Raw genomic sequence first — 18,865 nt, 5'->3', positions numbered from 1 at the left:
TATTTGATCTCCACAAACAAATATGTCCAGCCTGAAAAATTCAAAAAGTTAAGCCATTATTAACCAAATGACAAGAAAAAACACATTTGGTTGGTTCAGATTCAAAGGCAAAGAGTGTGTGAAACTTTTTACTTACCCGAAATTACCATCTTGAGACACATCTCGCCTGATCCTACCAACCGAAGCATCGTCTTTGTTAGATACATCAAGTGGAGTAGGTTAACGAGAAAGGGCTCCCGTGGTTCTTTGGGTAAAAAAATTTTGGACCCCAAAAAATACTTGTAAAACTTCAGTTCAGTTTTGGATAGGATATTTTCGGATCGATTCGGTTCGGGTTTTCGGGTACATGTTAAAATACTCAGGCCTACTTAAAGCAAATACTCAGCTAATCACTTCTCTTCAGTCTTGAACTCTTCATGTAGCTTGATTTAGACTATAAGTCTATAACACATCATCTTACAATGTGTTTAGTTGCTTCTTCTTCCCACTTCAAAAACCAAAAACAGGAAGAATGTTTTGAAGTGGGAAGCAAAACAGATCGTTTACCAGATTGAGTATACTATCACAACTTTCTCAAATGTTTCATTGATTCTCTAACGAAAGTTTTGTTATAGTCATTACATAATAGAAACAATAAAGCATAACTGATCCTTAAAAGTTAAACATTATTATTGTTTGTTGTTAACATTTGTGGAGACGTCTGAGGAAGAAGAACATCTTGGATTAGTGTGAGCTTAGCACTACCACCATATTCTTCCGGCAAGGCATCTACTCCGATCTCCTCCTTGAACTTTCTTTCTTCTTCTTCTCCGTCCGTTACAATCACAATCTATACAACAACAAAGACAAAGACTAATGTTCTTGAGATTTGCTCAAGAACCTGTGGAGGTACTATTAAATCACGAGAATATTAAAGATCTCAAACCTTTTCCTTAGTTGCTTTGTCTAGAAAACGGCAAACAAATCTCCAAACGGTCAAGAAGAATCCAGGCATGTGCAAGATGTAGCATTTTGCAAGCCGTTCCGGGTAGTAAGACTATAGAAACATTTTCAATTTTTTTTTAAAAGAAAGATGAGACTCTTTTTGTGTGGATGTGTAATCTTACATTATTGAGAGAGAGAAGAAAAAGGAGATGATTACTTGTAAGAATTGAAAGCCAGTGATTAGTCCACGAGCATCAAGGTTCTTGTATGTAATGTTTGACAGATCGATAACGGCTACTAACTTCTCATCTCCTACTTCTTTGCCTTTGATGCCACTGAAATTACAAAAAAAAAGTGTGTAATACAATTAATAAACATGAATATTAGCGTTTTGAAATGTTTTGGTTCCAGTGATGTCTACACACCTTGCGATTGTTTTGTCTAGCACATGAACAACAAACTCTGCAACACCAAACACATGAAAGATTAGTCCATATGTTGATCAATACAAAAAAGATTAAGGGGTTTTTGCCAAAACTAACCCACAACTTGATTTTAATCCCAAACCTATACCCAAACTTGAATCAAATGCAAAACTAACCTAAAAGCCTAGTGAAATTACAGCTCAGCCCCTTGTGACCAAACAAAAAAACAGAAGCCATTTTTACGAATATAGCCCCAGTAAATCGTCTGAGTCGTCTGAATTGTTGGAAGTCGTCTAGACGACTGAAGTTTCAGTCGTCTGGTACCAGCTTATTTTAAAAATAATTTATAAATCTTGTAAAAAATATTTTGATGCGTGAAAAATAAAAATCAAGTAATTATAAACAGTTTTAAGTGATATAAATTAAGATATGATAAAATTGATTTGTTTTGAAGATAGATGAGTGGAAGTAGTGAATCATGAAATACTTTGGTTTAGGAGTTTGGCAAACATATGTTGTAGTATTGTATGGATTGTTAGGGTTAGATTTTGGAAAACTAAAATGTTTTTTTCAGAAATTAGTTTTCACTTATATGTGTTTATTTCTGTGTATAGTAAACACTTTTCAAGTTTGATTTGGTTTTATGAAGTGTTTAATTAGATAATTAAGTTTAGGGGTTATGTTTAGGGTGTGGACGACTTATATTTCAGTCGTCTGTTGAATAATTTACCCGGACGACGTATATTTCAGTCGTCCAGACGACTTACTTGTAAGTCGTCCAGACGATTTACTTGTAAGTCGTCTGGAAAGTCTTCTATTTTAGTTTCCCACTAAAAATATTTAATTTCCCGCTAAAAATATTAAACTCTTCTGGACGACTTACATGTAAGTCGTCTGTTTTAATTTCTTCACCAGACGACTGAAATGTAAGTCGTCCAGGAAGTCGTCTGAGTCAAAAATATTTAACCTAATTAGATTTTTTGCCTCCCTATATAAAGAAAAATTTACACATTCTCTCTCCTCCTCTCAAATGGCTGCAACAAAAATGTAATGTTCATCATTCTAAAACTCTCCAACCTCTCTCTAATCTCTTTGACTTGAAAACACCAAACTTTATATGAATTTTTCAGTTTTGTCTCATGTATTTCTTACTAATCTATCTCTTTTACAGGTTTTTAATCAAGTGGTACTCATCTTCCACTAATTTAGAGGTAGATCTATTAATTTTAGATATGTATTTTTGTGTGTTCTATAAATGTAGATTTATCTAATCTTCCACTCATTTTTTCTATTTTTAAGTCATTTGAACGTTTTTGGATATGCAGGTTTTTCAGATCTGGATTTGATGTGCAGGTTTTTCAGATCTGGAAGACTTCTGGGACGACTTACGTGTTAGTCGTCTGGAAGTCGTCTGGAAGTCGTCTGGAAGTCGTCTGGAAGTCGTCTGGACTTCTTGGAAGTCGTCTGGACTTCCAGGAAGTCGTCTGGACTTCCAGGAAGTCGTCTGGACTTCCAGGAAGTCGTCTAGACTTCCAGGAAGTCGTCTGGACTTCTAGGAAGTCGTCTGGATTTTTCTGAGCGTTTTGGTAAGTTCTTATGTCTGATTTTTCTTCATTTGGTAACTTCTTGTTGTATAAAGTTCTTACTTTTTTCCCAAACTAAAACTCTCCAAACCCACTTTAATCTCTTTGACTTGAAAACACCAAACTTTATATGAATTTTTCAATTTTGTCTCATGTCTTTGTTACTAATCTATTTTTTTTTGCAGGTTTTTAATTAGATGGTACTCATCTTCCACTAATTTAAAGGTAGATCTATTATTTTTAGATATGTATTTTTGTGTGTTCTATAAAGGTAGATTTATCTAATCTTCCATTCATTTTTTCTGTTTTTAAGCCATTTGAACGTTTTTGAATATGCAGGTTTTTCAGATCTGGATTTAATATGCAGGTTTTTCAGATCTGGAAGACTTTTGGGACGACTTACTTGTTAGTCGTCTGGAAGTCGTCTGGAAGTCGTCTGGACTTCCTAAAAGTCGTCTGGACTTCCTGTAAAGTCATCTGGAAGTCGTCTGGAAGTCGTCTGGACTTCCTGTAAAGTCGTCTGGACTTCCTGTAAAGTCGTCTGGAAGTCGTCTGGACTTCCTGTAAAGTCGTCTGGACTTCCTGTAAAGTCGTCTGGACTTCCTGTAAAGTCGTCTGGAAGTCGTCTGGACTTCCTAAAAGTCGTCTGAACTTCCTGGAAGTCGTCTGGACTTCTTAGAAGTCATCTGGACTTCTTAAAAGTTGTCTGGTCTTGTCTACTCATCTACTCAAGTTGTCTGGTCTTGTCTACTCATCTACTCAAGTTGTGAATTGCATGTATACTCTTTTAGTTGTGAATTTTTTGTAAAATCAGTAATAATATTTTCCAAGATGTATTAAATGTGCTAACAATGTGTTTACACATTTACAAATCAATGAAATAATAGACTTCAGTAGCCTTTTTCTTATCTTTGGATCTCTCATATGCAATAATAAACTCCAATGGCCTTTTTCTCATCATAATAAACAAGAATGTTGGTAAGAGATGGAAACAAACAATAGTAACTAGTCAAAGCATATCATATTTTTTATAAGTTTGCATTGAAAAACTTAGTCAAATTTAGTAAAACTAAGGGAGAGAACATATTTTGTAAATATGAGTTTTACATATCTTGAAGTTACTTATCATTCTTAAAAATACAAGTTATTCAAAAACTAACGTAGAAGACTTAAAAACTAGTGGAGAAGACGCGGACGACTTCAATCTAAGTTGTCTAGACGACTAAACTATATGTCGTCTGGTCAACGCAGAGGTTATTTTTGCAATTGACTTTGAAATCTGTTATTTCGGACGACTGAAAGTTAAGTCGTCTACTATTGTTTGGTTAAAAAAAAAACTCCAAAAAAGCTAGACGACTTACATTTCAGTCGTCAGAGGTTAGTTTTGCATTTGACTGGATTATTTCAGAAGTTTGACTTTTTGGACGACTTACATTTCAGTCGTCTAGTGAAAATTAAAATAATAATATTTTTTTAAAAGTAGACGACTTAAAGTTAAGTCGTCGTAGGTTAGTTTTGCAATTGAAAAAAAAAACTTCAAGATTTAATTATATACAGACGACTTATAATTCAGTCGTCCACGAGACGACTGAAATGTAAGTCGTCTAGGATTTACGAGGTTTGACCAGAATCTCGGAAAAAAGTCCTGGACGACTTACAATTAAGTCGTCTGGTGGACGACTGAATTATAAGTCGTCTGTGTATAATTAAATCTTGAAGTTTTTTTTTTCAATTGCAAAACTAACCTATGACGACTTAACTTTAAGTCGTCTACTTTTAAAAAAATATTATTATTTTAATTTTCGCCAGACAACTGAAATGTAAGTCGTCTGGGGAAGTCAAACTTCTGAAATTATCCAGTCAAATGCAAAACTAACCTATGACGACTGAAATGTAAGTCGTCTAGGTTCTTTGGAATTTTTTTTGAATCCAAACAATAGTAGACGACATAACTTTCAGTCGTCTCAGGTTACAGATTTCAAAGTCAATTGTAAAAATAACCTCTGCGTTGACCAGACGACTTCCAGGTAAGTCGTCTACAGCCAGACGACTGAAAGGTAAGTCGTCTACAGCCAGACGACTTCCCAAGTAAGTCGTCTGACGAACAGATCTGGAAAAAAACTCGATGTCATACCTTAAATTGGTGAGATAAGTTCCTTAGCATACATAAGGCTTCTCCAAGCACACAGAATCACAAACGAAAGTCACCCACCCATAATTGTTAGCTTCTATGACTCTATGAACCATAAAAAATTTAGAATCAAAATCTTGGGTTTTTTTAGCTCATTGTGGAGAGAAATTGAGAGATATGTTGTGTTTAGTTCACAAGAATGGAAAAAGAAGAAGGGTAAATCGATTTTGGGAGCATTAAGAGCTTCAAATTGGTTGTTCATGGTGGTTGTGGTATTGATGACAATGGCAATCTTGTAATTACTTGAAGATGATGAGGGTGAGAGAGTAAAAATGTCATTTTCGAAAAAAAAAAGAAAAAAAAAATTGATGGCATTTTCGTAAATTATATGAACTTGTGGGGTGAATAGGGCAAAACCAATTTTCAAAAAAAAGGGAGGTTAGTTTTGTGTTTGACTTTAAGTTGTAGGTCAATTTTGCAAAAATTCCCAAAGATTAATCCATATAATACTTTTTTTTTGTTTTATTGAACATCAGTCCATATATTCTAAACTCAATGCTCCACTAAAATAAAACACATAATATGGACTAAAAAAAACTTGAAACTTCCTGCTTCTGTAGTGAACTGGATCACAAACAGAACATGTACATACTAAATGAACAGTTTACATTTAATGAAAGTCAAAACTCTTGAAGAGAGTGAGAGATGATTACTCTTGAAGATAACGTGATCCTTAGCAGGAAAATGCTTAGAGGTTAGGACAAGCACCATAGGGTGTCCTGATTTGGTTAGACCTTGAAGACAGACCTTTCTGAAATCCAATTCATCCTTCACTTCTGAGTCTGTGATCCCATTTAAAGGAACCAAGGAGGCTCTCCATTTTTGCCAATCCACAAACATCTTTGCTGCCTTGTCTGGATTCATTGATCTTGCAACCAAGAACCTCATCAATGTGGGTGCTTCGTATCCCTTCAAAGGAAACAACACGACAAAAACAACACAGGGATCATATTTTCTGATGTGAATGCCTTTTACTAAACTTCCTCTACTGTTAAGGTTTACCTCTGTGGAAGAAGAGAGTTTCTCGACCGATTTTCTGAACTGGGTCAGAGCAAGTTCTTGACTTTCCTCCATAATCTTTTGGCTTTCTAGTCCTCAAAACTCAAAAGGCTTGGGAGCAGAAGATAGAGAGTGAGGGAAAGAGAGAGACTTTGATGTTGATGTACACACTGCCCAACAGATTATAAAGAATCTTTCTTTAAAAAAAAAACAGATTATAATGAATGAGAGAAAGCTAGATATGTGGCCCGTACACATGCACACGCAAAAGTCGGTTTAAAAAAAGTAAATAGCTTTGATGATATTGACGTTGACAGAAACCCGGAAACCATCAAAAAGTCCAGAAACAGATAAATGATTGTGTGTACTTTGTGTCTTAACGGCACCGAAAATAGACAGGTGGATGTTGAAACTCTCGTTATCTCTTTTGACTTTTGTTTTTAATTACCTCATCACTACACAGCTGTGAGGATACCCCATGACTTTACTACTACTAAATACCGAATCTTACAAATTGAGACTATCAATGAGATGTGTTTACTTGCTTCTTTTTTTTGTGCAACGTTTTAGCCTTCAACCGATTCCGAAACGTTTACCTTCAACCGAGTTTCCATTCAACGTAGATTGAAAAGTTGTAATAACAAAAGTTTTGTTATAATCATGAAAAGCGCCAAGTTTTATGGTTTTAAATGCTCCCAAAAGAAATAAAGAGCTAAGCATTAGTGTTTGGTGTTAGCATTCATGGAGTAGTCAGAGGAAGAAGAACATCTTGGAATGCTGTTAGCTTAGCTCGTCCACCGTATTCTTCAGGCAATGCATCTAGTCCTACTTCCTCTTCTAGTTTTTGCTGTTCTTCACCGTCCGTTACTATTACAATCTAGTCAATGAAATGTAACGTGTTTGAGATTTGCTTAAGAACCTGTCGAGATAAATAGATAGATACATCACGAGAATATTAAAGATCAAAACCTTTTCTTTAGTTGCTTTGTCTAGAAAACGGCAGACAAATCTCCAAAGTGTCACGAAAAGTCCAGGCATATGCAAGATGTAGCATTTTGAGAGGCGTTCCGGGTAGTAAGCCTGTAGATTAGTTTATACTAAGCTATTGCAAAAAAGTGATCTGCGTTTTCTAGAAGAAAAAAGGAGATGATTGATTACTTGTAAGATTTGAAAGCCGGTGATAGTTCCACGAGCGTCAAGGTTCTTGTATGTAATGTTTTGCAGATCAATAAGGCATGCCACCTTCTCATCTCCTACTTCTTTTCCTTGGATGGCACTGTACCAAAGAGCCTTGTCAGGTAAAATAAATCAAAAGGATATTGCTTTATAGTTTTGGTTTCAACCTTGCAATAGATTTGTCTAGCACATGAACAAGGAACTCTGCAACACAAACACACACAAAAGATCTTGAGAACAATCAAGATTTGGAACAAGTGATAGGTTATAGAAGTTGATGATTACTTTTGAAATGAAGTTGATCCTTGGCAGGAAAATGCTTGGAGACTTTGCAAACTACCAAAGGTTGTCCTGATTTGGTTGGACCCTGAAGATACATCTTTCTGGTTTCCAATTCATCCTTCACTTCTGAGTCTGGGATGAATCCGGAGGGAGGTATCATGGAGGCTCTCCACTTTTGCCAGTCTACAAACATCTTTGCTGCCTTGTTTGGGTTCATTGATCTTGCAATCAGGAACCTCATCAATGTCGGTTTCTCATATCCCTTTCAAGAGTAAACAACAAAACCACCAACAGAGCAAAGTGGATCAGACTTTCTGATTTTTGAAATGCTTTTTACTAAACTTTTTCTAACGCAAAGGTTTTTGATGTGAACTATTAGGAAGACAGTGAGACAAGTCCTAAGAGTGTAGACCAGAAAGCTCATGGAAACAAATCTAAGATCTTTCTCAACTTTTAAATTACGCATTGTCAGTGAAACTAACCTGAAGAGAACCAAGCGGCCATCAGATTCAACTTCGTAATATGAAACTAAAGCATTGACTTTGATTTACCTCTGTGGAAGAAGAGAGTTTCTCGACTGATTTTCTTAACTGGGTCAAGGCAAGTTCTTGGCTTTCCTCCATGATCTCTGCCTCTCAAATCCTCAAAACTCAAAAAAGCTTGCGCACAGGGGAGAAAATGGCGAGATAAAGATAGAGACTTCGTGAAAAAGGTCAACTGAAGAAAGTAACAGGAGGACAAACACCAGAGACAGAACAGACAAATGATTGACAGCTGGAAGTTGAAGCTCTTGTATTTTAAGCATTACAAGTACAAACTCAGCTGTGATGATGATTCCATGACTTTGCTCCTACGTTTAACATTCCAGATCTTAAGGATTACTTAATGTAAGTTTGAATTTGTCTTCTTGTCTATTTTCAAACGAACCATGTGAAGAATGTTCATTAGTTAAATCATTAAGGATTTGATACGTTGCAAGAGATTTTAGCTAATTATTAGTTCACTCCTTTAAAATACTTATGCAACCACATGCATAATCACACATGTAGAACGGTTGAACTAATGATATATAACCTGAAATAAATATCTACAATTTTAAAATAGTTAGATTTGAATTATACACATTTTTTGTGTTATAAGAGTCTACATTGGTTTCTGTTATCAGGTAGACAGTAAGTGGCAGTAGCCAGTTGTGGAGACCTTCAGAATACAAACACGCGGCTCAAATTCTTTCCTTATCTTAAAGTGTTCATAGTTCAATCATCCTTTTGTCTTAACAATGTAAAGAGTGCCAGAGACATCAAATATGACTCAACCGTTCTAAAACAGTATTCAAGAATCAAAAATACAAACCAAAAAAGTGGGAAACAAATATTAGCGGCAAAAGAAAATACGAGTTATCGTCTGTATGTGTGTGCAGCGATGGATAGGAGGTTAGAACTTCCAACATAAGTGCCCACACGAGCAAAGCAATTAAAAGATATAAAGAATATTTTCTTAGGAAACCCTTTTTGATCACACCTTACTTCCAAGCCACAGCATCGATGTCGTCTCTAGCTTGTTTGTAAAGCTCGAGCCGTTTGGCTAATGTTCCTCTTCTTTCCATCAGCTGTGGGTCTTCGTCCAACATCGCCCCCAGCTTCTCCTTCTGCACCCATTTTTTTTAATGATCATTAGAAAGTGTTCTTCACTCTTTAAAATGATTCAGATATTCTCTAGTTTAGAAAATTACTTACCTCTTTCCTGCCTACTTGAGCGTAGAAGAAGTTAAGGAGCGATCTCTTAGCTTCTCTAACTTGGCAGTAGACAACAGCTTTTGGAAGAGAGATTCTCAATGTGTCGCAGACCATGTTTATGTATGCACTCACGTTGGATCCTGAGTTATATTCAAAAGTCAACACACATTTGATATGTCTCATTCATTCATAGTGAGGTAAGCAGAGACGTACCGATCTTTCTGAAGTGACTGTCGGAGTATATGTCTGCGTTTGGCTGTGGGGCATTCCTCGGGTTTGGTTTCTCTTTCTCGGGTTCCATGTGAAGTTTCCTGAAGAACTCAACAGTGAGGTAGCTGGATTCCATGTCCACCAGACGCAGAACTGTTTTCCTGCTTTCGTCTCTGAATCTTTCAAGAGCTTCATTTGCAGCTGCTGCTATATCGCTAGCTAGAGTTGGGAATCGCTTCAGCTCCTGATAAAAAAATGGCATTTTAGGGTTGAAACAGAACGTAAAGAGTTAAAGAGGAATTGTCACAACAGAAGGCGTCTTCTCACCTCTGTTTCTGAAATCGACTTTCTGACCAGCTCTTTCAATACAAAATGCACCTAGGAGATGTCAAACAGGAGTCAAAGATCTGTCCATTTATTGGAAAATAAGTCTAACAGGTAACTGAATCTAACAAAGGTTCAGAAGCATACTGCATCGACAGTGGCTTCAGCTGGTCCTTTGAAATAGCTAATGGATCCATCAATGAGCCTTCTGTATCCTTGTTCAGGAGCAATAAGATGTGGCTGATAACCATCTGCTTCTGAAACAACCTTCTGAACATTTTTGGTAGAGAGATGTCGATCAAAGGGAAGTTTCTTTAAGGCTGCAGGTAATTGATGGTCAAAAACTCCATAAATCCGGTCTCCACCAGGTCGTCTGGTACAAACAACATAATATATATGAGAAAACGACTTCGCCAGTACAGTTGCACTGTGAAATAGTTAGAAGCACTTTCTGGCAAACATTATACTAAAACTGCACATCCTTCGTCTGGAGAAATTATACTAAAACTTACCCTCCATCCAAGTGCTCCTTAAAGACACGATCAAATGCTCGACAAAGCTCCAAAATTGTGTAAAGCTGGGCCTGAATAAAAAATATCGGTGAGTAACTGTCCATTCGATTCAGTTGCAACTCTAAATAGTGATAACATCATGGTTTAAGATCTTACCCCTGAATCTACGGCAATAGGTCTCCCAATCCTATCCAGCTCTGCATTGATCTCATCGATGCTTTTGTTGATCAAAGCAACAATACTGGGGATTTTCTGCCTGATGACAGTCTCCAAGTGCTGTCAGAGAGGAAAAGAACAAGTTGGACGCAAGTAAATAACTATGCATTCGGTGAAATCCGAGCTAGTAAATCATAAGGGTACCTGAGACAAGAGTTTTGCTAGATATTCTGATCCCATCCTACTGGCTAAGTGCCCGTATTCAGGACTTGTCTCAAAATATTCACGCTCCTTCCTCCGGGCAGCAATCATATCGACCCTCTTATTGATATCAGCCTGTGAACGATTCACAATTCCCACCCAGGGATGTTGCAAACGGTATGCCCGTCCCTCAAGAACCTTCATCACATACAGAGAGGAGGTGTCAAAGTAATTAAACAAGTAATTGATTTATCTGAGACCCCAAGCTGCAGGAGTAAAGAAAGATCCTTACATCTAGACAATCTGTTCCTTTATCCATGATATCAAGCTTGGTTGCCACTCCAAAAGTCCTTTCTCCTACGGATAATATAGTAATAAAAATATTAGACAATGTTGTGGAGAGTGAAAAGTAACTAGTTACTATGAGACTACATCTAGATAGTACCTGTGGGATCAACCTCTTTAGCAAGTTTTATAGCGTCTGATGTGGCAATGTCTTGATTAGCTGGAGAAATAGCCAATATGATGCAATTTGGCTGCAGAAAGAACAGCTCATAGGATTAGATTCCAGGGTAAACATTATATAATATTATGAACCTTCCGAATCACTTTAGTACGTGTGCGATGCACGCTTCAATTCAACTTGGTGGGAAAAAAAATGACGAGAGCTTTAAACCTTCTAATCAATAGCTTAGACTAAAACTGACTGACCTTCTCAACATAAGAGCGGACCATATTTTCAATGTCAGCGACGATACTTTCCGGTTGTCCCTCTAAAAGAGTAACATCCATGTCAGTGAATTGTCTAAGAAAGAACCAATTATATCACGTATCAAAGTCTTACCTACAGCAACCTTGGTCAAACCCGGAAGATCTATGAGCGTCAGATTAACAACTGCAGGAAAAAAAGGTGTAAAGTGAGATATCAAGATATCTAACTCATCGCTGCTAGTAACAACAATAAGGACGTGTTACATGAAACATAGGTCTAAAGCACAAACCATTAGGCGAATATATGCTCAGCTGAATAGGGATGTTTGAGATTGCTTTGGACTTCCCAGTCATACGATCTGTTTCATCCTCGATTTCCTTTCGCACAGCAGCTGCAAAAATAGAATAATATTCATTAACCTAAACCTTACCTTTCTATCTAGATCTCATTTTGAAAATCCCGATGAAAGATTCAATGAACCTACCAAAATCAGTAAACTTCTTCCTAGGAGCATGAAGAAACTCGGCGTACTCGGTTGTTCCGTCCTCGGTCTTGTGAAGCTGCAACACCAATGGCCTCCTAGTAACGATACCTAATCAATCAAAATGTAACCTAATCAGATATAATAAACAGAACAATCAGTCAATCATTAACGAAGAGCTAGTGTGTAGATTCTTCTCAAATCTTCAATGTGACGACATCGTTTCAATGGAAAATTTACCAGATCCACGAGGCAGAAAGTCTCTCCCCACGACGCTTTCGAGAACTGAAGACTTTCCGGAACTCTGATTCAAAAACGTTAAAGTGAGATCGGATCTTAACATACACAATCTCTATATGTGCATAGAGGGAGAGATCAAACCTGGCCACCGACGACGGCGACGGTTGGGAGAGCTTCCCAGAGCGACATTCCTTCGCCGCCGTGATCTCCGAGGACAGTGCACGCCCTCTGGATTTTGTTAATCAGACCTATCAAACTTTTCATCGTCGCCATTTTTCTTTCCCTGGAACGGATCGAAGATTTCAGCGAAACCTCGCACCGACGCTTGGATCTAGATCGAACGGAAGCTAGGAGAGGTTATCGAACGGTGGATTTGAAATCTCTTGAGGCGGTAGGGGAGGTTGATGAATCTGGGAAAGAACCAATGGAGCAGAGCACGTTAATGGAAAACACAATTTCAAAATGGGAAAAGTGGGCCCTACTTATGCAAATACAGAATAACTTTGGGCCAAAAGTGAAAATAATATTTAATTCCATGTCGTGGAATACGCGTGCCGGTCCATGATACGAAGCCGGTTTAATTCATGTGGTTTTTGTTCGGTTTAGTTCTGATCATCTCTCTTTTTGCTTACCAAAATATTTGACTAAGGGACAAACAATCACACTAGGAGCTTAAAATGTTACATAATACAAAAGCAACAAAATAAGAAACCGTTTTTTTTCACACCTAACCAAACCGTTTTTTCCTTTATATGCTTTCAAATCCAATGGTTCATCAATTTGACAAGAATAGAGATCAACCGGTTACTGATCGAATTGCTTGGGGGAGTTACGAGTAAGCTTGTTATTGTGTGCTCTTTCAAATATATACATACTTTTGGGTCAAAAGTGAAAATAATATCAAACTAGATATTGACCCGCCCTCGAGAGGGCGGGTATATGTTTTGTTTTAAAAATATTTGTCTAATATAATTTATATGTTTGTGTGTTTGTATAATTATATTTTTGTATGATATGAATTTAACAGAATAGATTATTTTTGTAAATATATTAAATAAATCAAGTTTCATATGTACTTGTGTCTTTTCTTGTATCATATATGTATTTTTTTGTAATCATATTTATGTTTTATCTCTGATCATATTATAGAGTAAGAATTCGGGTTCGATTCCGACTATTCAGATATTGGTCTTTAGATGAGAGATTAAAACTTATTTGGATATTTATAAATTTTAGTTCGGATTCAGTTTGGATAATTACGGGTTCAGTTTAAATACGGATACTCATTAAAATAATGTAAAAATATTGAAATACAAATATACCCGCCCTTTAAATTATGTAAAAATATTTTTGGTCTATCTTTTTTGAAAAATTTAAATTTTATAATTGTATTTTTTTAAAATCATATTATATTTAATATTAATTTAATTTAATATATTTTTTGGTAGTTAAATTAATGTTAAACATAATATGATTACAAAAAAAAACACAAATTTAAAAATTAACTGCCATAAAAAAACTAAAACAAAAAATATACCCGCTAGAATCTAGTGCTTTTTAAAATAACCTGCAAAAATTTGTTATCACAAATTTTTGCATGTTTGATGTAAACTTAATAAAATTCTAAGGATATTGTTTATTAGTATAATTTATGACAGTTAATTTTCTTTCTAATAAAATGCTAAAATAAAAATAAATATATTTTATTCTTCTTTAGATGACATCGTATTGGGTATCTTCATCGTTTGAAATATTTTTTGCTGGGTACTTTTTGTTTAATAAAATGATATGACATTAGTTGTATTAAAAAATGGCGTGGGCTATAGAAAACTACTTTTATTAATGGGTCATACTACCGTTTTAATAGAATAAATATGGTATATTTGGATTTTAATATTTTTACATAGTTGAAATGAATACCCGTATTTGAAAACCCGTAATGATCCAAACCGAATCCGAACTAAAATTTATAAATATCCAAATAGGTTTTAATCCCTCATCTAAAGACCAGTATCTGAATAGTTGGAATCGAACCCGAACTCTTGCCCCTACATGTAGTCTATAATTTGAATAGAGTAATATAGGCTATACCTTCCTCTTTAAACATACTTAATTAATTATTAATAGCATGATTAATTGACAGACTTAATAAATAATAATCAATAATTTGCAAACAAATTCGGTGGCCTAGTGGAACACAGCACGCACATGTTTACATAGCCTGGGTTCGATCTACTCACATCGTCTTTTCATCTTTTCTATCTTTTTCTTTGTTTTTTTTCATTAATGGCATAATGATATGGGTTAGAATATTAAATATATTTTAAATGGTCCCGATCAAATAGAAAACAACTTGTAAAATCGGAAGTTGCATATAAATAGAGGTTCCCTACTATTAAGGAGTGGTGGTTATTTTCAAAAAAGAAAATGATGTGGTGGTTAGTTTTGAAAATTAAAAAGGCAGAGTAGTTATCACATTAAAAATGTATGTATCATTAAAAATAGTTGTTGGATCCAACTTTTATCAATGGGTCAAACAGGTGTTTTAATAGAATAGATCCCACGTCCCGGGATATGCGTACCGCTTCATAATACGAAGCCGGTTTAATTGATGTGGTTTTGTTTGGTTAAGTTGTGATCATCTCTCTTGTTGCCAGATTATGTTACCAAATATTTGACCAACGGACAAACAATCACACACTAAAAGCTTAAAATGTTACCCAATACAAAGCCTAACTCTCCTATACCAACTTAACGACAACAAAAACCGGTTTTCACACCTAACCAAACCGGTATTTTCCTTTACATGCTTTCAAATCCGACGGTTCACCAATTTGGTACAAGAAACCTGTTTTATTGACTGAGTTGCTTGAGGGAATCAGAGTGTTATTGTGTGCTCCTTGTCATCCCAATTCGTCCAGACACTCTGCAAAGATCAAAATGAGTAAACAAAATTACGTACTTGTTAGATACGATTTTTGTATAAAGCTCATAGTATACCTACCTTCCAGAAAGTAGTTGAGCAGTGTTTGAAGATCCTTTAGAGATAGAGGAGATGCGTCTGGTTTTACTATCTTGTTGTCCTTTATCCACGCGCATGGCAGCAACTTCTTTCCCCATTACAGCTACTTCTCTTCGCATCTTCTTTGCCTCAATTTCCATCGCCTTTGTTAATGTTTCAACCTTCTTCGCCAACATCTAAACACACACACACACACACACACCAAATCTTTAAGGCTTTACTAGTTACTACCACATAACATTACATTTAAAGGCTGTGAAGGCAACCTCAATAGCTTCATCCTTGTCTCTTAGGCTTTGATCTTTCTCATGAGCAGCTTTTCTCAACGTTATGACATCTTTCTGCAGCAAATCGTATAAAACACCTGGGACACTATCATAATCTTTTGACTTTTCATCTGACTCTTCCCCTTGTATTGAGCTAGCTGACTCGACTCTGCTAGCTCCTTCAGAAGACTGGTGGTTAAAATTTGATCCCGGTCTATTCATTAGGACTTTGTTTATATCCAATGATCTGGTTCCCCCATCGAAAGATATAGATGTTCCTTTAGCATGCTTCAGTACAGTGCTCGCACTAGCAGTCAGTGATCTGGACTGAGAACTTGGGGTTCTCTTGGTCAAAGAGCCGTTTGATGAGTATTTTGGACTTGTCTCGGTTCCACCAAGGGATTGTCTTCGAGAAGGCCCATTGCTTGAACTTCTAACACCAGGTGTGCCTCTGTTGCTGTTGCTTGTAGGCCTCTTTAGACTCTCTTCTAACACTCTTAGCCGCAGAAGGAATTTCTCCTAAAAAAGGTAAAATTAGCAATAGCAATTAAAGGCCATTTAAAAAAGCTAGAGATGTGTCATATCTATGATTCTACCTAGGCCTAGGATTTTGAACCGAACCGAAAATTTTGGTTAGTTCAGTTCAATTCAGTAGGTTTTTTTGTTTGGTTCGGCAATCCGGTTACTTTGGCTTCTTTTAAAGAAAAAGTTATAACCAAGCATACCAAAAGTACAAACCGAATTACCGAAATTAACCAATCTTATCCAACATTTTAACAAAATTATTCCAAAATCTAACCGAAATCAATAACTTCAGTAGAATTTTCAAAAACCGAACTAATCGAATACCGAATCAAACTTTATTTCGGGTTAATTCTGTAAGATTTATGTTGAACTAAATTAACCAAAACCGAACTACCAAACCGAATTAACCAAACACCGAACTAACCGAACCCGCATGACTAATTCTACCTTCAGCTGAGCTTCAGATTTTGCAGCTCGGTCAGATATGGAAAGTTTGTCACGTAGTTGCTGCATTTCTCCCTGTCCAAACACAATTAGGAGACGTCAATAGTTTTAGTTAACCACTACAGCTCGTAGGAGCATGAGAAGTAAGGGAACAAAAGACAAGACCTGCAGGAATCTCCGTTCGTCAAGCCACTGCCTTACAGGCATCACTTGGTCATTAGAATCTTTCCATTCATTTGCTACTACAGTAGCTACTCTATTTGCATTAACCTTAGCACGAGCCAGTTCTCGTTCAAGAATCTTTCTCTCTTCCTATAAGAAAAATACCAAAAAGACACAATCACAACGAGACCAGAGTAAAAACAAGTTACTGTGGCTCTACAGAAGAAGTTGTTACATTCATTTCTTGAAACTTCCTCTGGTAATCTCTCACAGCATTAGCGGCTGCACCACCAGCAAGAACAGCTTCTTCTAACTCCCTCACACTCTGCATAAGCTTCTCAACTTCTGCAACCTTCTGTCTATGCATCTTGTCTATAATTTTATTCTCTTCCTAGTTTTAACCAATGTATCAACAAATAAGATCACCACATAGTAAGCAAGGAAAGGAAGAGAGATCTCTAGTCATACCTGACAAATTTCTGTTTGTTTCATCAATTCTTGGTTCTTGTTCTGAAGATCATCAACCATTGAGGCCTTTGCCAATGCAGACTGAACTGTCCTTTCAGCGTCAAGCAAAGCTGCTTCCTTTGATTTGGTAAGGCGGTCAAGTGATTTGTTGTCGTCTTGGAGATTAGCAATCTACCCAATAATCAGATGAGAATGCTGTTTAAAATGTCTCTTCATGACTTATTGAAACAAAGCTATTACGAAGATGTTTTGGGGAAGGAGAATACTTCTTGTCTTGCGAGCTTGAGTTCAGCCTCTAAAGGAGCAAGGATAGCTTCGATAGGAGGCATGTCATCGTCCTTTTGAGCAGCATGTACCCTGCGAAGAGAGGCTTCTGCTGCAAACTGAGCTGCCGTGGAAGCTTTCTTTTCTTCATTTATTTTCTTGATCTCAAGGTTCTGTCACAACACAGGACATCATTAAACACAGAATCAAGAGTAATCAAATGAAAATAGAGAGATATTACAAACAGTCTTACTTTACTCTCAAGAAGGTTTTCAATCAACTTGAGTTTAGCTGACATCTTTCCCAACTCTTCAGTGAGCTTCGCATTCAAATTAGTCAGCAGAGAGGTCAGTGTAAAGAGATAAGTTATATACAATTTAAAAAAAAAAACTCAAAATCTAAATAAGCTCTGTAGGGGATGGTTGTGGTGCATTAGACAAATCAAACTGAACTAAGATCACATACAAGCAATATTGATGACTGACCAGAGAAACTAATACCAGATATTATGCAATGCCACTCAAGGTCTAAGGAGATGAAGTAAGTATTATTCAAATCAAGAAACCAAAAACAAAGAAAAAAGTTGGGAGCTTTAGTGTAACTGAAACTTAATAAATAAGGGATGAACGAACCTCTTCAACAGCCTTCTCACGTTGTCTTTCAGACAACTTCAATGCTTTGATCTCTGCTTGGGCTTCAGATAACTCTCTCTCCTTATCTGTAGACCACCAAGTCAATGCTTTAAAACAAGAATGACACGCACGCACGCACGCACGCACGTTGATGGAACACAAAGTAGTAGACTTTTCACAACTCAAATCCTCATTAAAAAAGTAATCGCGTACCTCTAACTTCGTTCTCTAGACGATTTAATTCAATTCTAACGGGATCGGAGCCGTGGAGTAAGGTTATGAGCTCGTTATCCGCGTCACAGCTCGGCCTCATTGGCCTCCGTCGAGGCAAGCCCTTGCTTCCTCCTCCTTCCCGATAAGAAGCCAATGAAGGTGAGATATACCCTCTTCCCTCCATTTTTATTCGATCTCAATCCTCACTCCTCACCAAAGTTTCTTAATTTAACCAAAGGCTAAAAGTTCTAAGATACTACACACCACAGAGAATCAACTAGGATACCCATTGGCTCATAAAAATCAATACTTTACATTAAAAAGAAACGCAATTACAAACAAAGCAGAGAGCAAAATCCATACTTTTAAAATCGCCAAAGAGAGAACATTTTTGGTTTTTAGTAGTTTTGTAGAGTGAAGGCTAGAGATAGAGATTTAAATGAGGTTTAAGGATATTGCTTGATAACGATAGAGAGAGAGAGATGATTAATCAATCACTAGTGTAGTTTAATGGCGTCTTCGTCTTTGATTTATAATTGTATGTCTGTTTTAGCGCCAAATATTTGTTTTCTTTCTATTTTCATAATCAAATGTTATATCTCATAGCTGCTTGTAAAATTAGATAACTCATAAACACTGGTGTTCGTATGATAATAGTGCTGTTCGTTTGGTTCCCGCAGGTTCCTGCGGCTGCGGCTGCGGCAATGTTTTTCAATT

At 36.5% G+C, this 18,865-nt stretch overlaps 4 protein-coding genes across 4 annotated transcripts; all 4 read right to left on the bottom strand.

Moving 5' to 3' along the window:
* Positions 1 to 440: 440 nt before the first annotated feature.
* On the bottom strand, positions 441 to 6,482 carry LOC103842941 (CRAL-TRIO domain-containing protein YKL091C). Its single transcript, XM_009119625.3, has 6 exons — positions 6,126 to 6,482; positions 5,777 to 6,032; positions 1,350 to 1,386; positions 1,142 to 1,259; positions 926 to 1,036; positions 441 to 829 (listed from the first exon to the last, which is right to left on the bottom strand). Exons 1-6 carry the CDS (start codon positions 6,195 to 6,197, stop codon positions 659 to 661), a joined length of 765 nt encoding a protein of 254 aa, XP_009117873.1. The 5' UTR covers positions 6,198 to 6,482; the 3' UTR covers positions 441 to 658.
* Positions 6,483 to 6,754: 272 nt separating this feature from the next.
* LOC103842940 (CRAL-TRIO domain-containing protein YKL091C) lies at positions 6,755 to 8,557 on the bottom strand. The gene is made up of 6 exons (XM_009119624.3): positions 8,132 to 8,557; positions 7,584 to 7,842; positions 7,466 to 7,502; positions 7,281 to 7,398; positions 7,092 to 7,202; positions 6,755 to 6,999 (listed from the first exon to the last, which is right to left on the bottom strand). Exons 1-6 carry the CDS (start codon positions 8,201 to 8,203, stop codon positions 6,862 to 6,864), a joined length of 735 nt encoding a protein of 244 aa, XP_009117872.1. The 5' UTR covers positions 8,204 to 8,557; the 3' UTR covers positions 6,755 to 6,861.
* Positions 8,558 to 8,860: 303 nt separating this feature from the next.
* On the bottom strand, positions 8,861 to 12,600 carry LOC103842939 (dynamin-related protein 1C). The gene is made up of 16 exons (XM_009119623.3): positions 12,294 to 12,600; positions 12,153 to 12,216; positions 11,916 to 12,023; positions 11,721 to 11,822; positions 11,564 to 11,614; positions 11,431 to 11,492; positions 11,165 to 11,255; positions 11,012 to 11,076; positions 10,723 to 10,917; positions 10,519 to 10,638; positions 10,363 to 10,433; positions 9,998 to 10,223; positions 9,854 to 9,904; positions 9,530 to 9,770; positions 9,317 to 9,456; positions 8,861 to 9,228 (listed from the first exon to the last, which is right to left on the bottom strand). The coding sequence occupies exons 1-16, from the start codon at positions 12,423 to 12,425 to the stop codon at positions 9,103 to 9,105; spliced, it is 1,845 nt and encodes a 614-aa protein (XP_009117871.1). The 5' UTR covers positions 12,426 to 12,600; the 3' UTR covers positions 8,861 to 9,102.
* Positions 12,601 to 14,774: 2,174 nt separating this feature from the next.
* Positions 14,775 to 18,761, bottom strand: LOC103842938 (microtubule-associated protein 70-4). Its single transcript, XM_009119622.3, has 11 exons — positions 18,149 to 18,761; positions 17,936 to 18,021; positions 17,557 to 17,622; positions 17,306 to 17,476; positions 17,040 to 17,210; positions 16,807 to 16,962; positions 16,575 to 16,721; positions 16,413 to 16,484; positions 15,441 to 15,959; positions 15,157 to 15,350; positions 14,775 to 15,078 (listed from the first exon to the last, which is right to left on the bottom strand). Exons 1-11 carry the CDS (start codon positions 18,330 to 18,332, stop codon positions 15,039 to 15,041), a joined length of 1,806 nt encoding a protein of 601 aa, XP_009117870.2. The 5' UTR covers positions 18,333 to 18,761; the 3' UTR covers positions 14,775 to 15,038.
* Between the last annotated feature and the right edge of the window lie 104 nt (positions 18,762 to 18,865).

Source organism: Brassica rapa, chromosome A09 (genome assembly GCF_000309985.2).
Source record: "Brassica rapa cultivar Chiifu-401-42 chromosome A09, CAAS_Brap_v3.01, whole genome shotgun sequence".
Classification (NCBI taxonomy): Eukaryota; Viridiplantae; Streptophyta; class Magnoliopsida; order Brassicales; family Brassicaceae; genus Brassica; species Brassica rapa.
The sequence above is the reverse complement of the archived record's forward strand: the minus strand, read 5'-3'. Positions and strand labels throughout refer to the sequence as shown.

Bases quoted from the DNA above. Each gene is read 5' to 3' on its own strand.
- LOC103842941 (XM_009119625.3), bottom strand. From the start codon at position 6,197: ATGGAGGAAAGTCAAGAACTTGCTCTGACCCAGTTCAGAAAATCGGTC. The intron at 6,033-6,125 runs GTAAACCTTAAC...TTTCCTTTGAAG, and splicing joins AACTCTCTTCTTCCACAGAG to GGATACGAAGCACCCACATT. The intron at 830-925 runs GTTTGAGATCTT...GTTGTTGTATAG, and splicing joins ACAAAGCAACTAAGGAAAAG to ATTGTGATTGTAACGGACGG.
- LOC103842940 (XM_009119624.3), bottom strand. From the start codon at position 8,203: ATGGAGGAAAGCCAAGAACTTGCCTTGACCCAGTTAAGAAAATCAGTC. The intron at 7,203-7,280 runs GTAATCAATCAT...ACTAATCTACAG, and splicing joins CCGGCTTTCAAATCTTACAA to GCTTACTACCCGGAACGCCT. The intron at 7,000-7,091 runs GTTTTGATCTTT...TTCATTGACTAG, and splicing joins ACAAAGCAACTAAAGAAAAG to ATTGTAATAGTAACGGACGG.
- LOC103842939 (XM_009119623.3), bottom strand. From the start codon at position 12,425: ATGGCGACGATGAAAAGTTTGATAGGTCTGATTAACAAAATCCAGAGG. The intron at 11,077-11,164 runs GTACTATCTAGA...TATTATCCGTAG, and splicing joins TAAAGAGGTTGATCCCACAG to GAGAAAGGACTTTTGGAGTG. The intron at 10,918-11,011 runs GTAAGGATCTTT...TATGTGATGAAG, and splicing joins AAGGAACAGATTGTCTAGAT to GTTCTTGAGGGACGGGCATA.
- LOC103842938 (XM_009119622.3), bottom strand. From the start codon at position 18,332: ATGGAGGGAAGAGGGTATATCTCACCTTCATTGGCTTCTTATCGGGAA. The intron at 18,022-18,148 runs GTACGCGATTAC...GGTGGTCTACAG, and splicing joins TCTAGAGAACGAAGTTAGAG to ATAAGGAGAGAGAGTTATCT. The intron at 17,477-17,556 runs GTAAGACTGTTT...GTGTTGTGACAG, and splicing joins AAAACCTTCTTGAGAGTAAA to AACCTTGAGATCAAGAAAAT.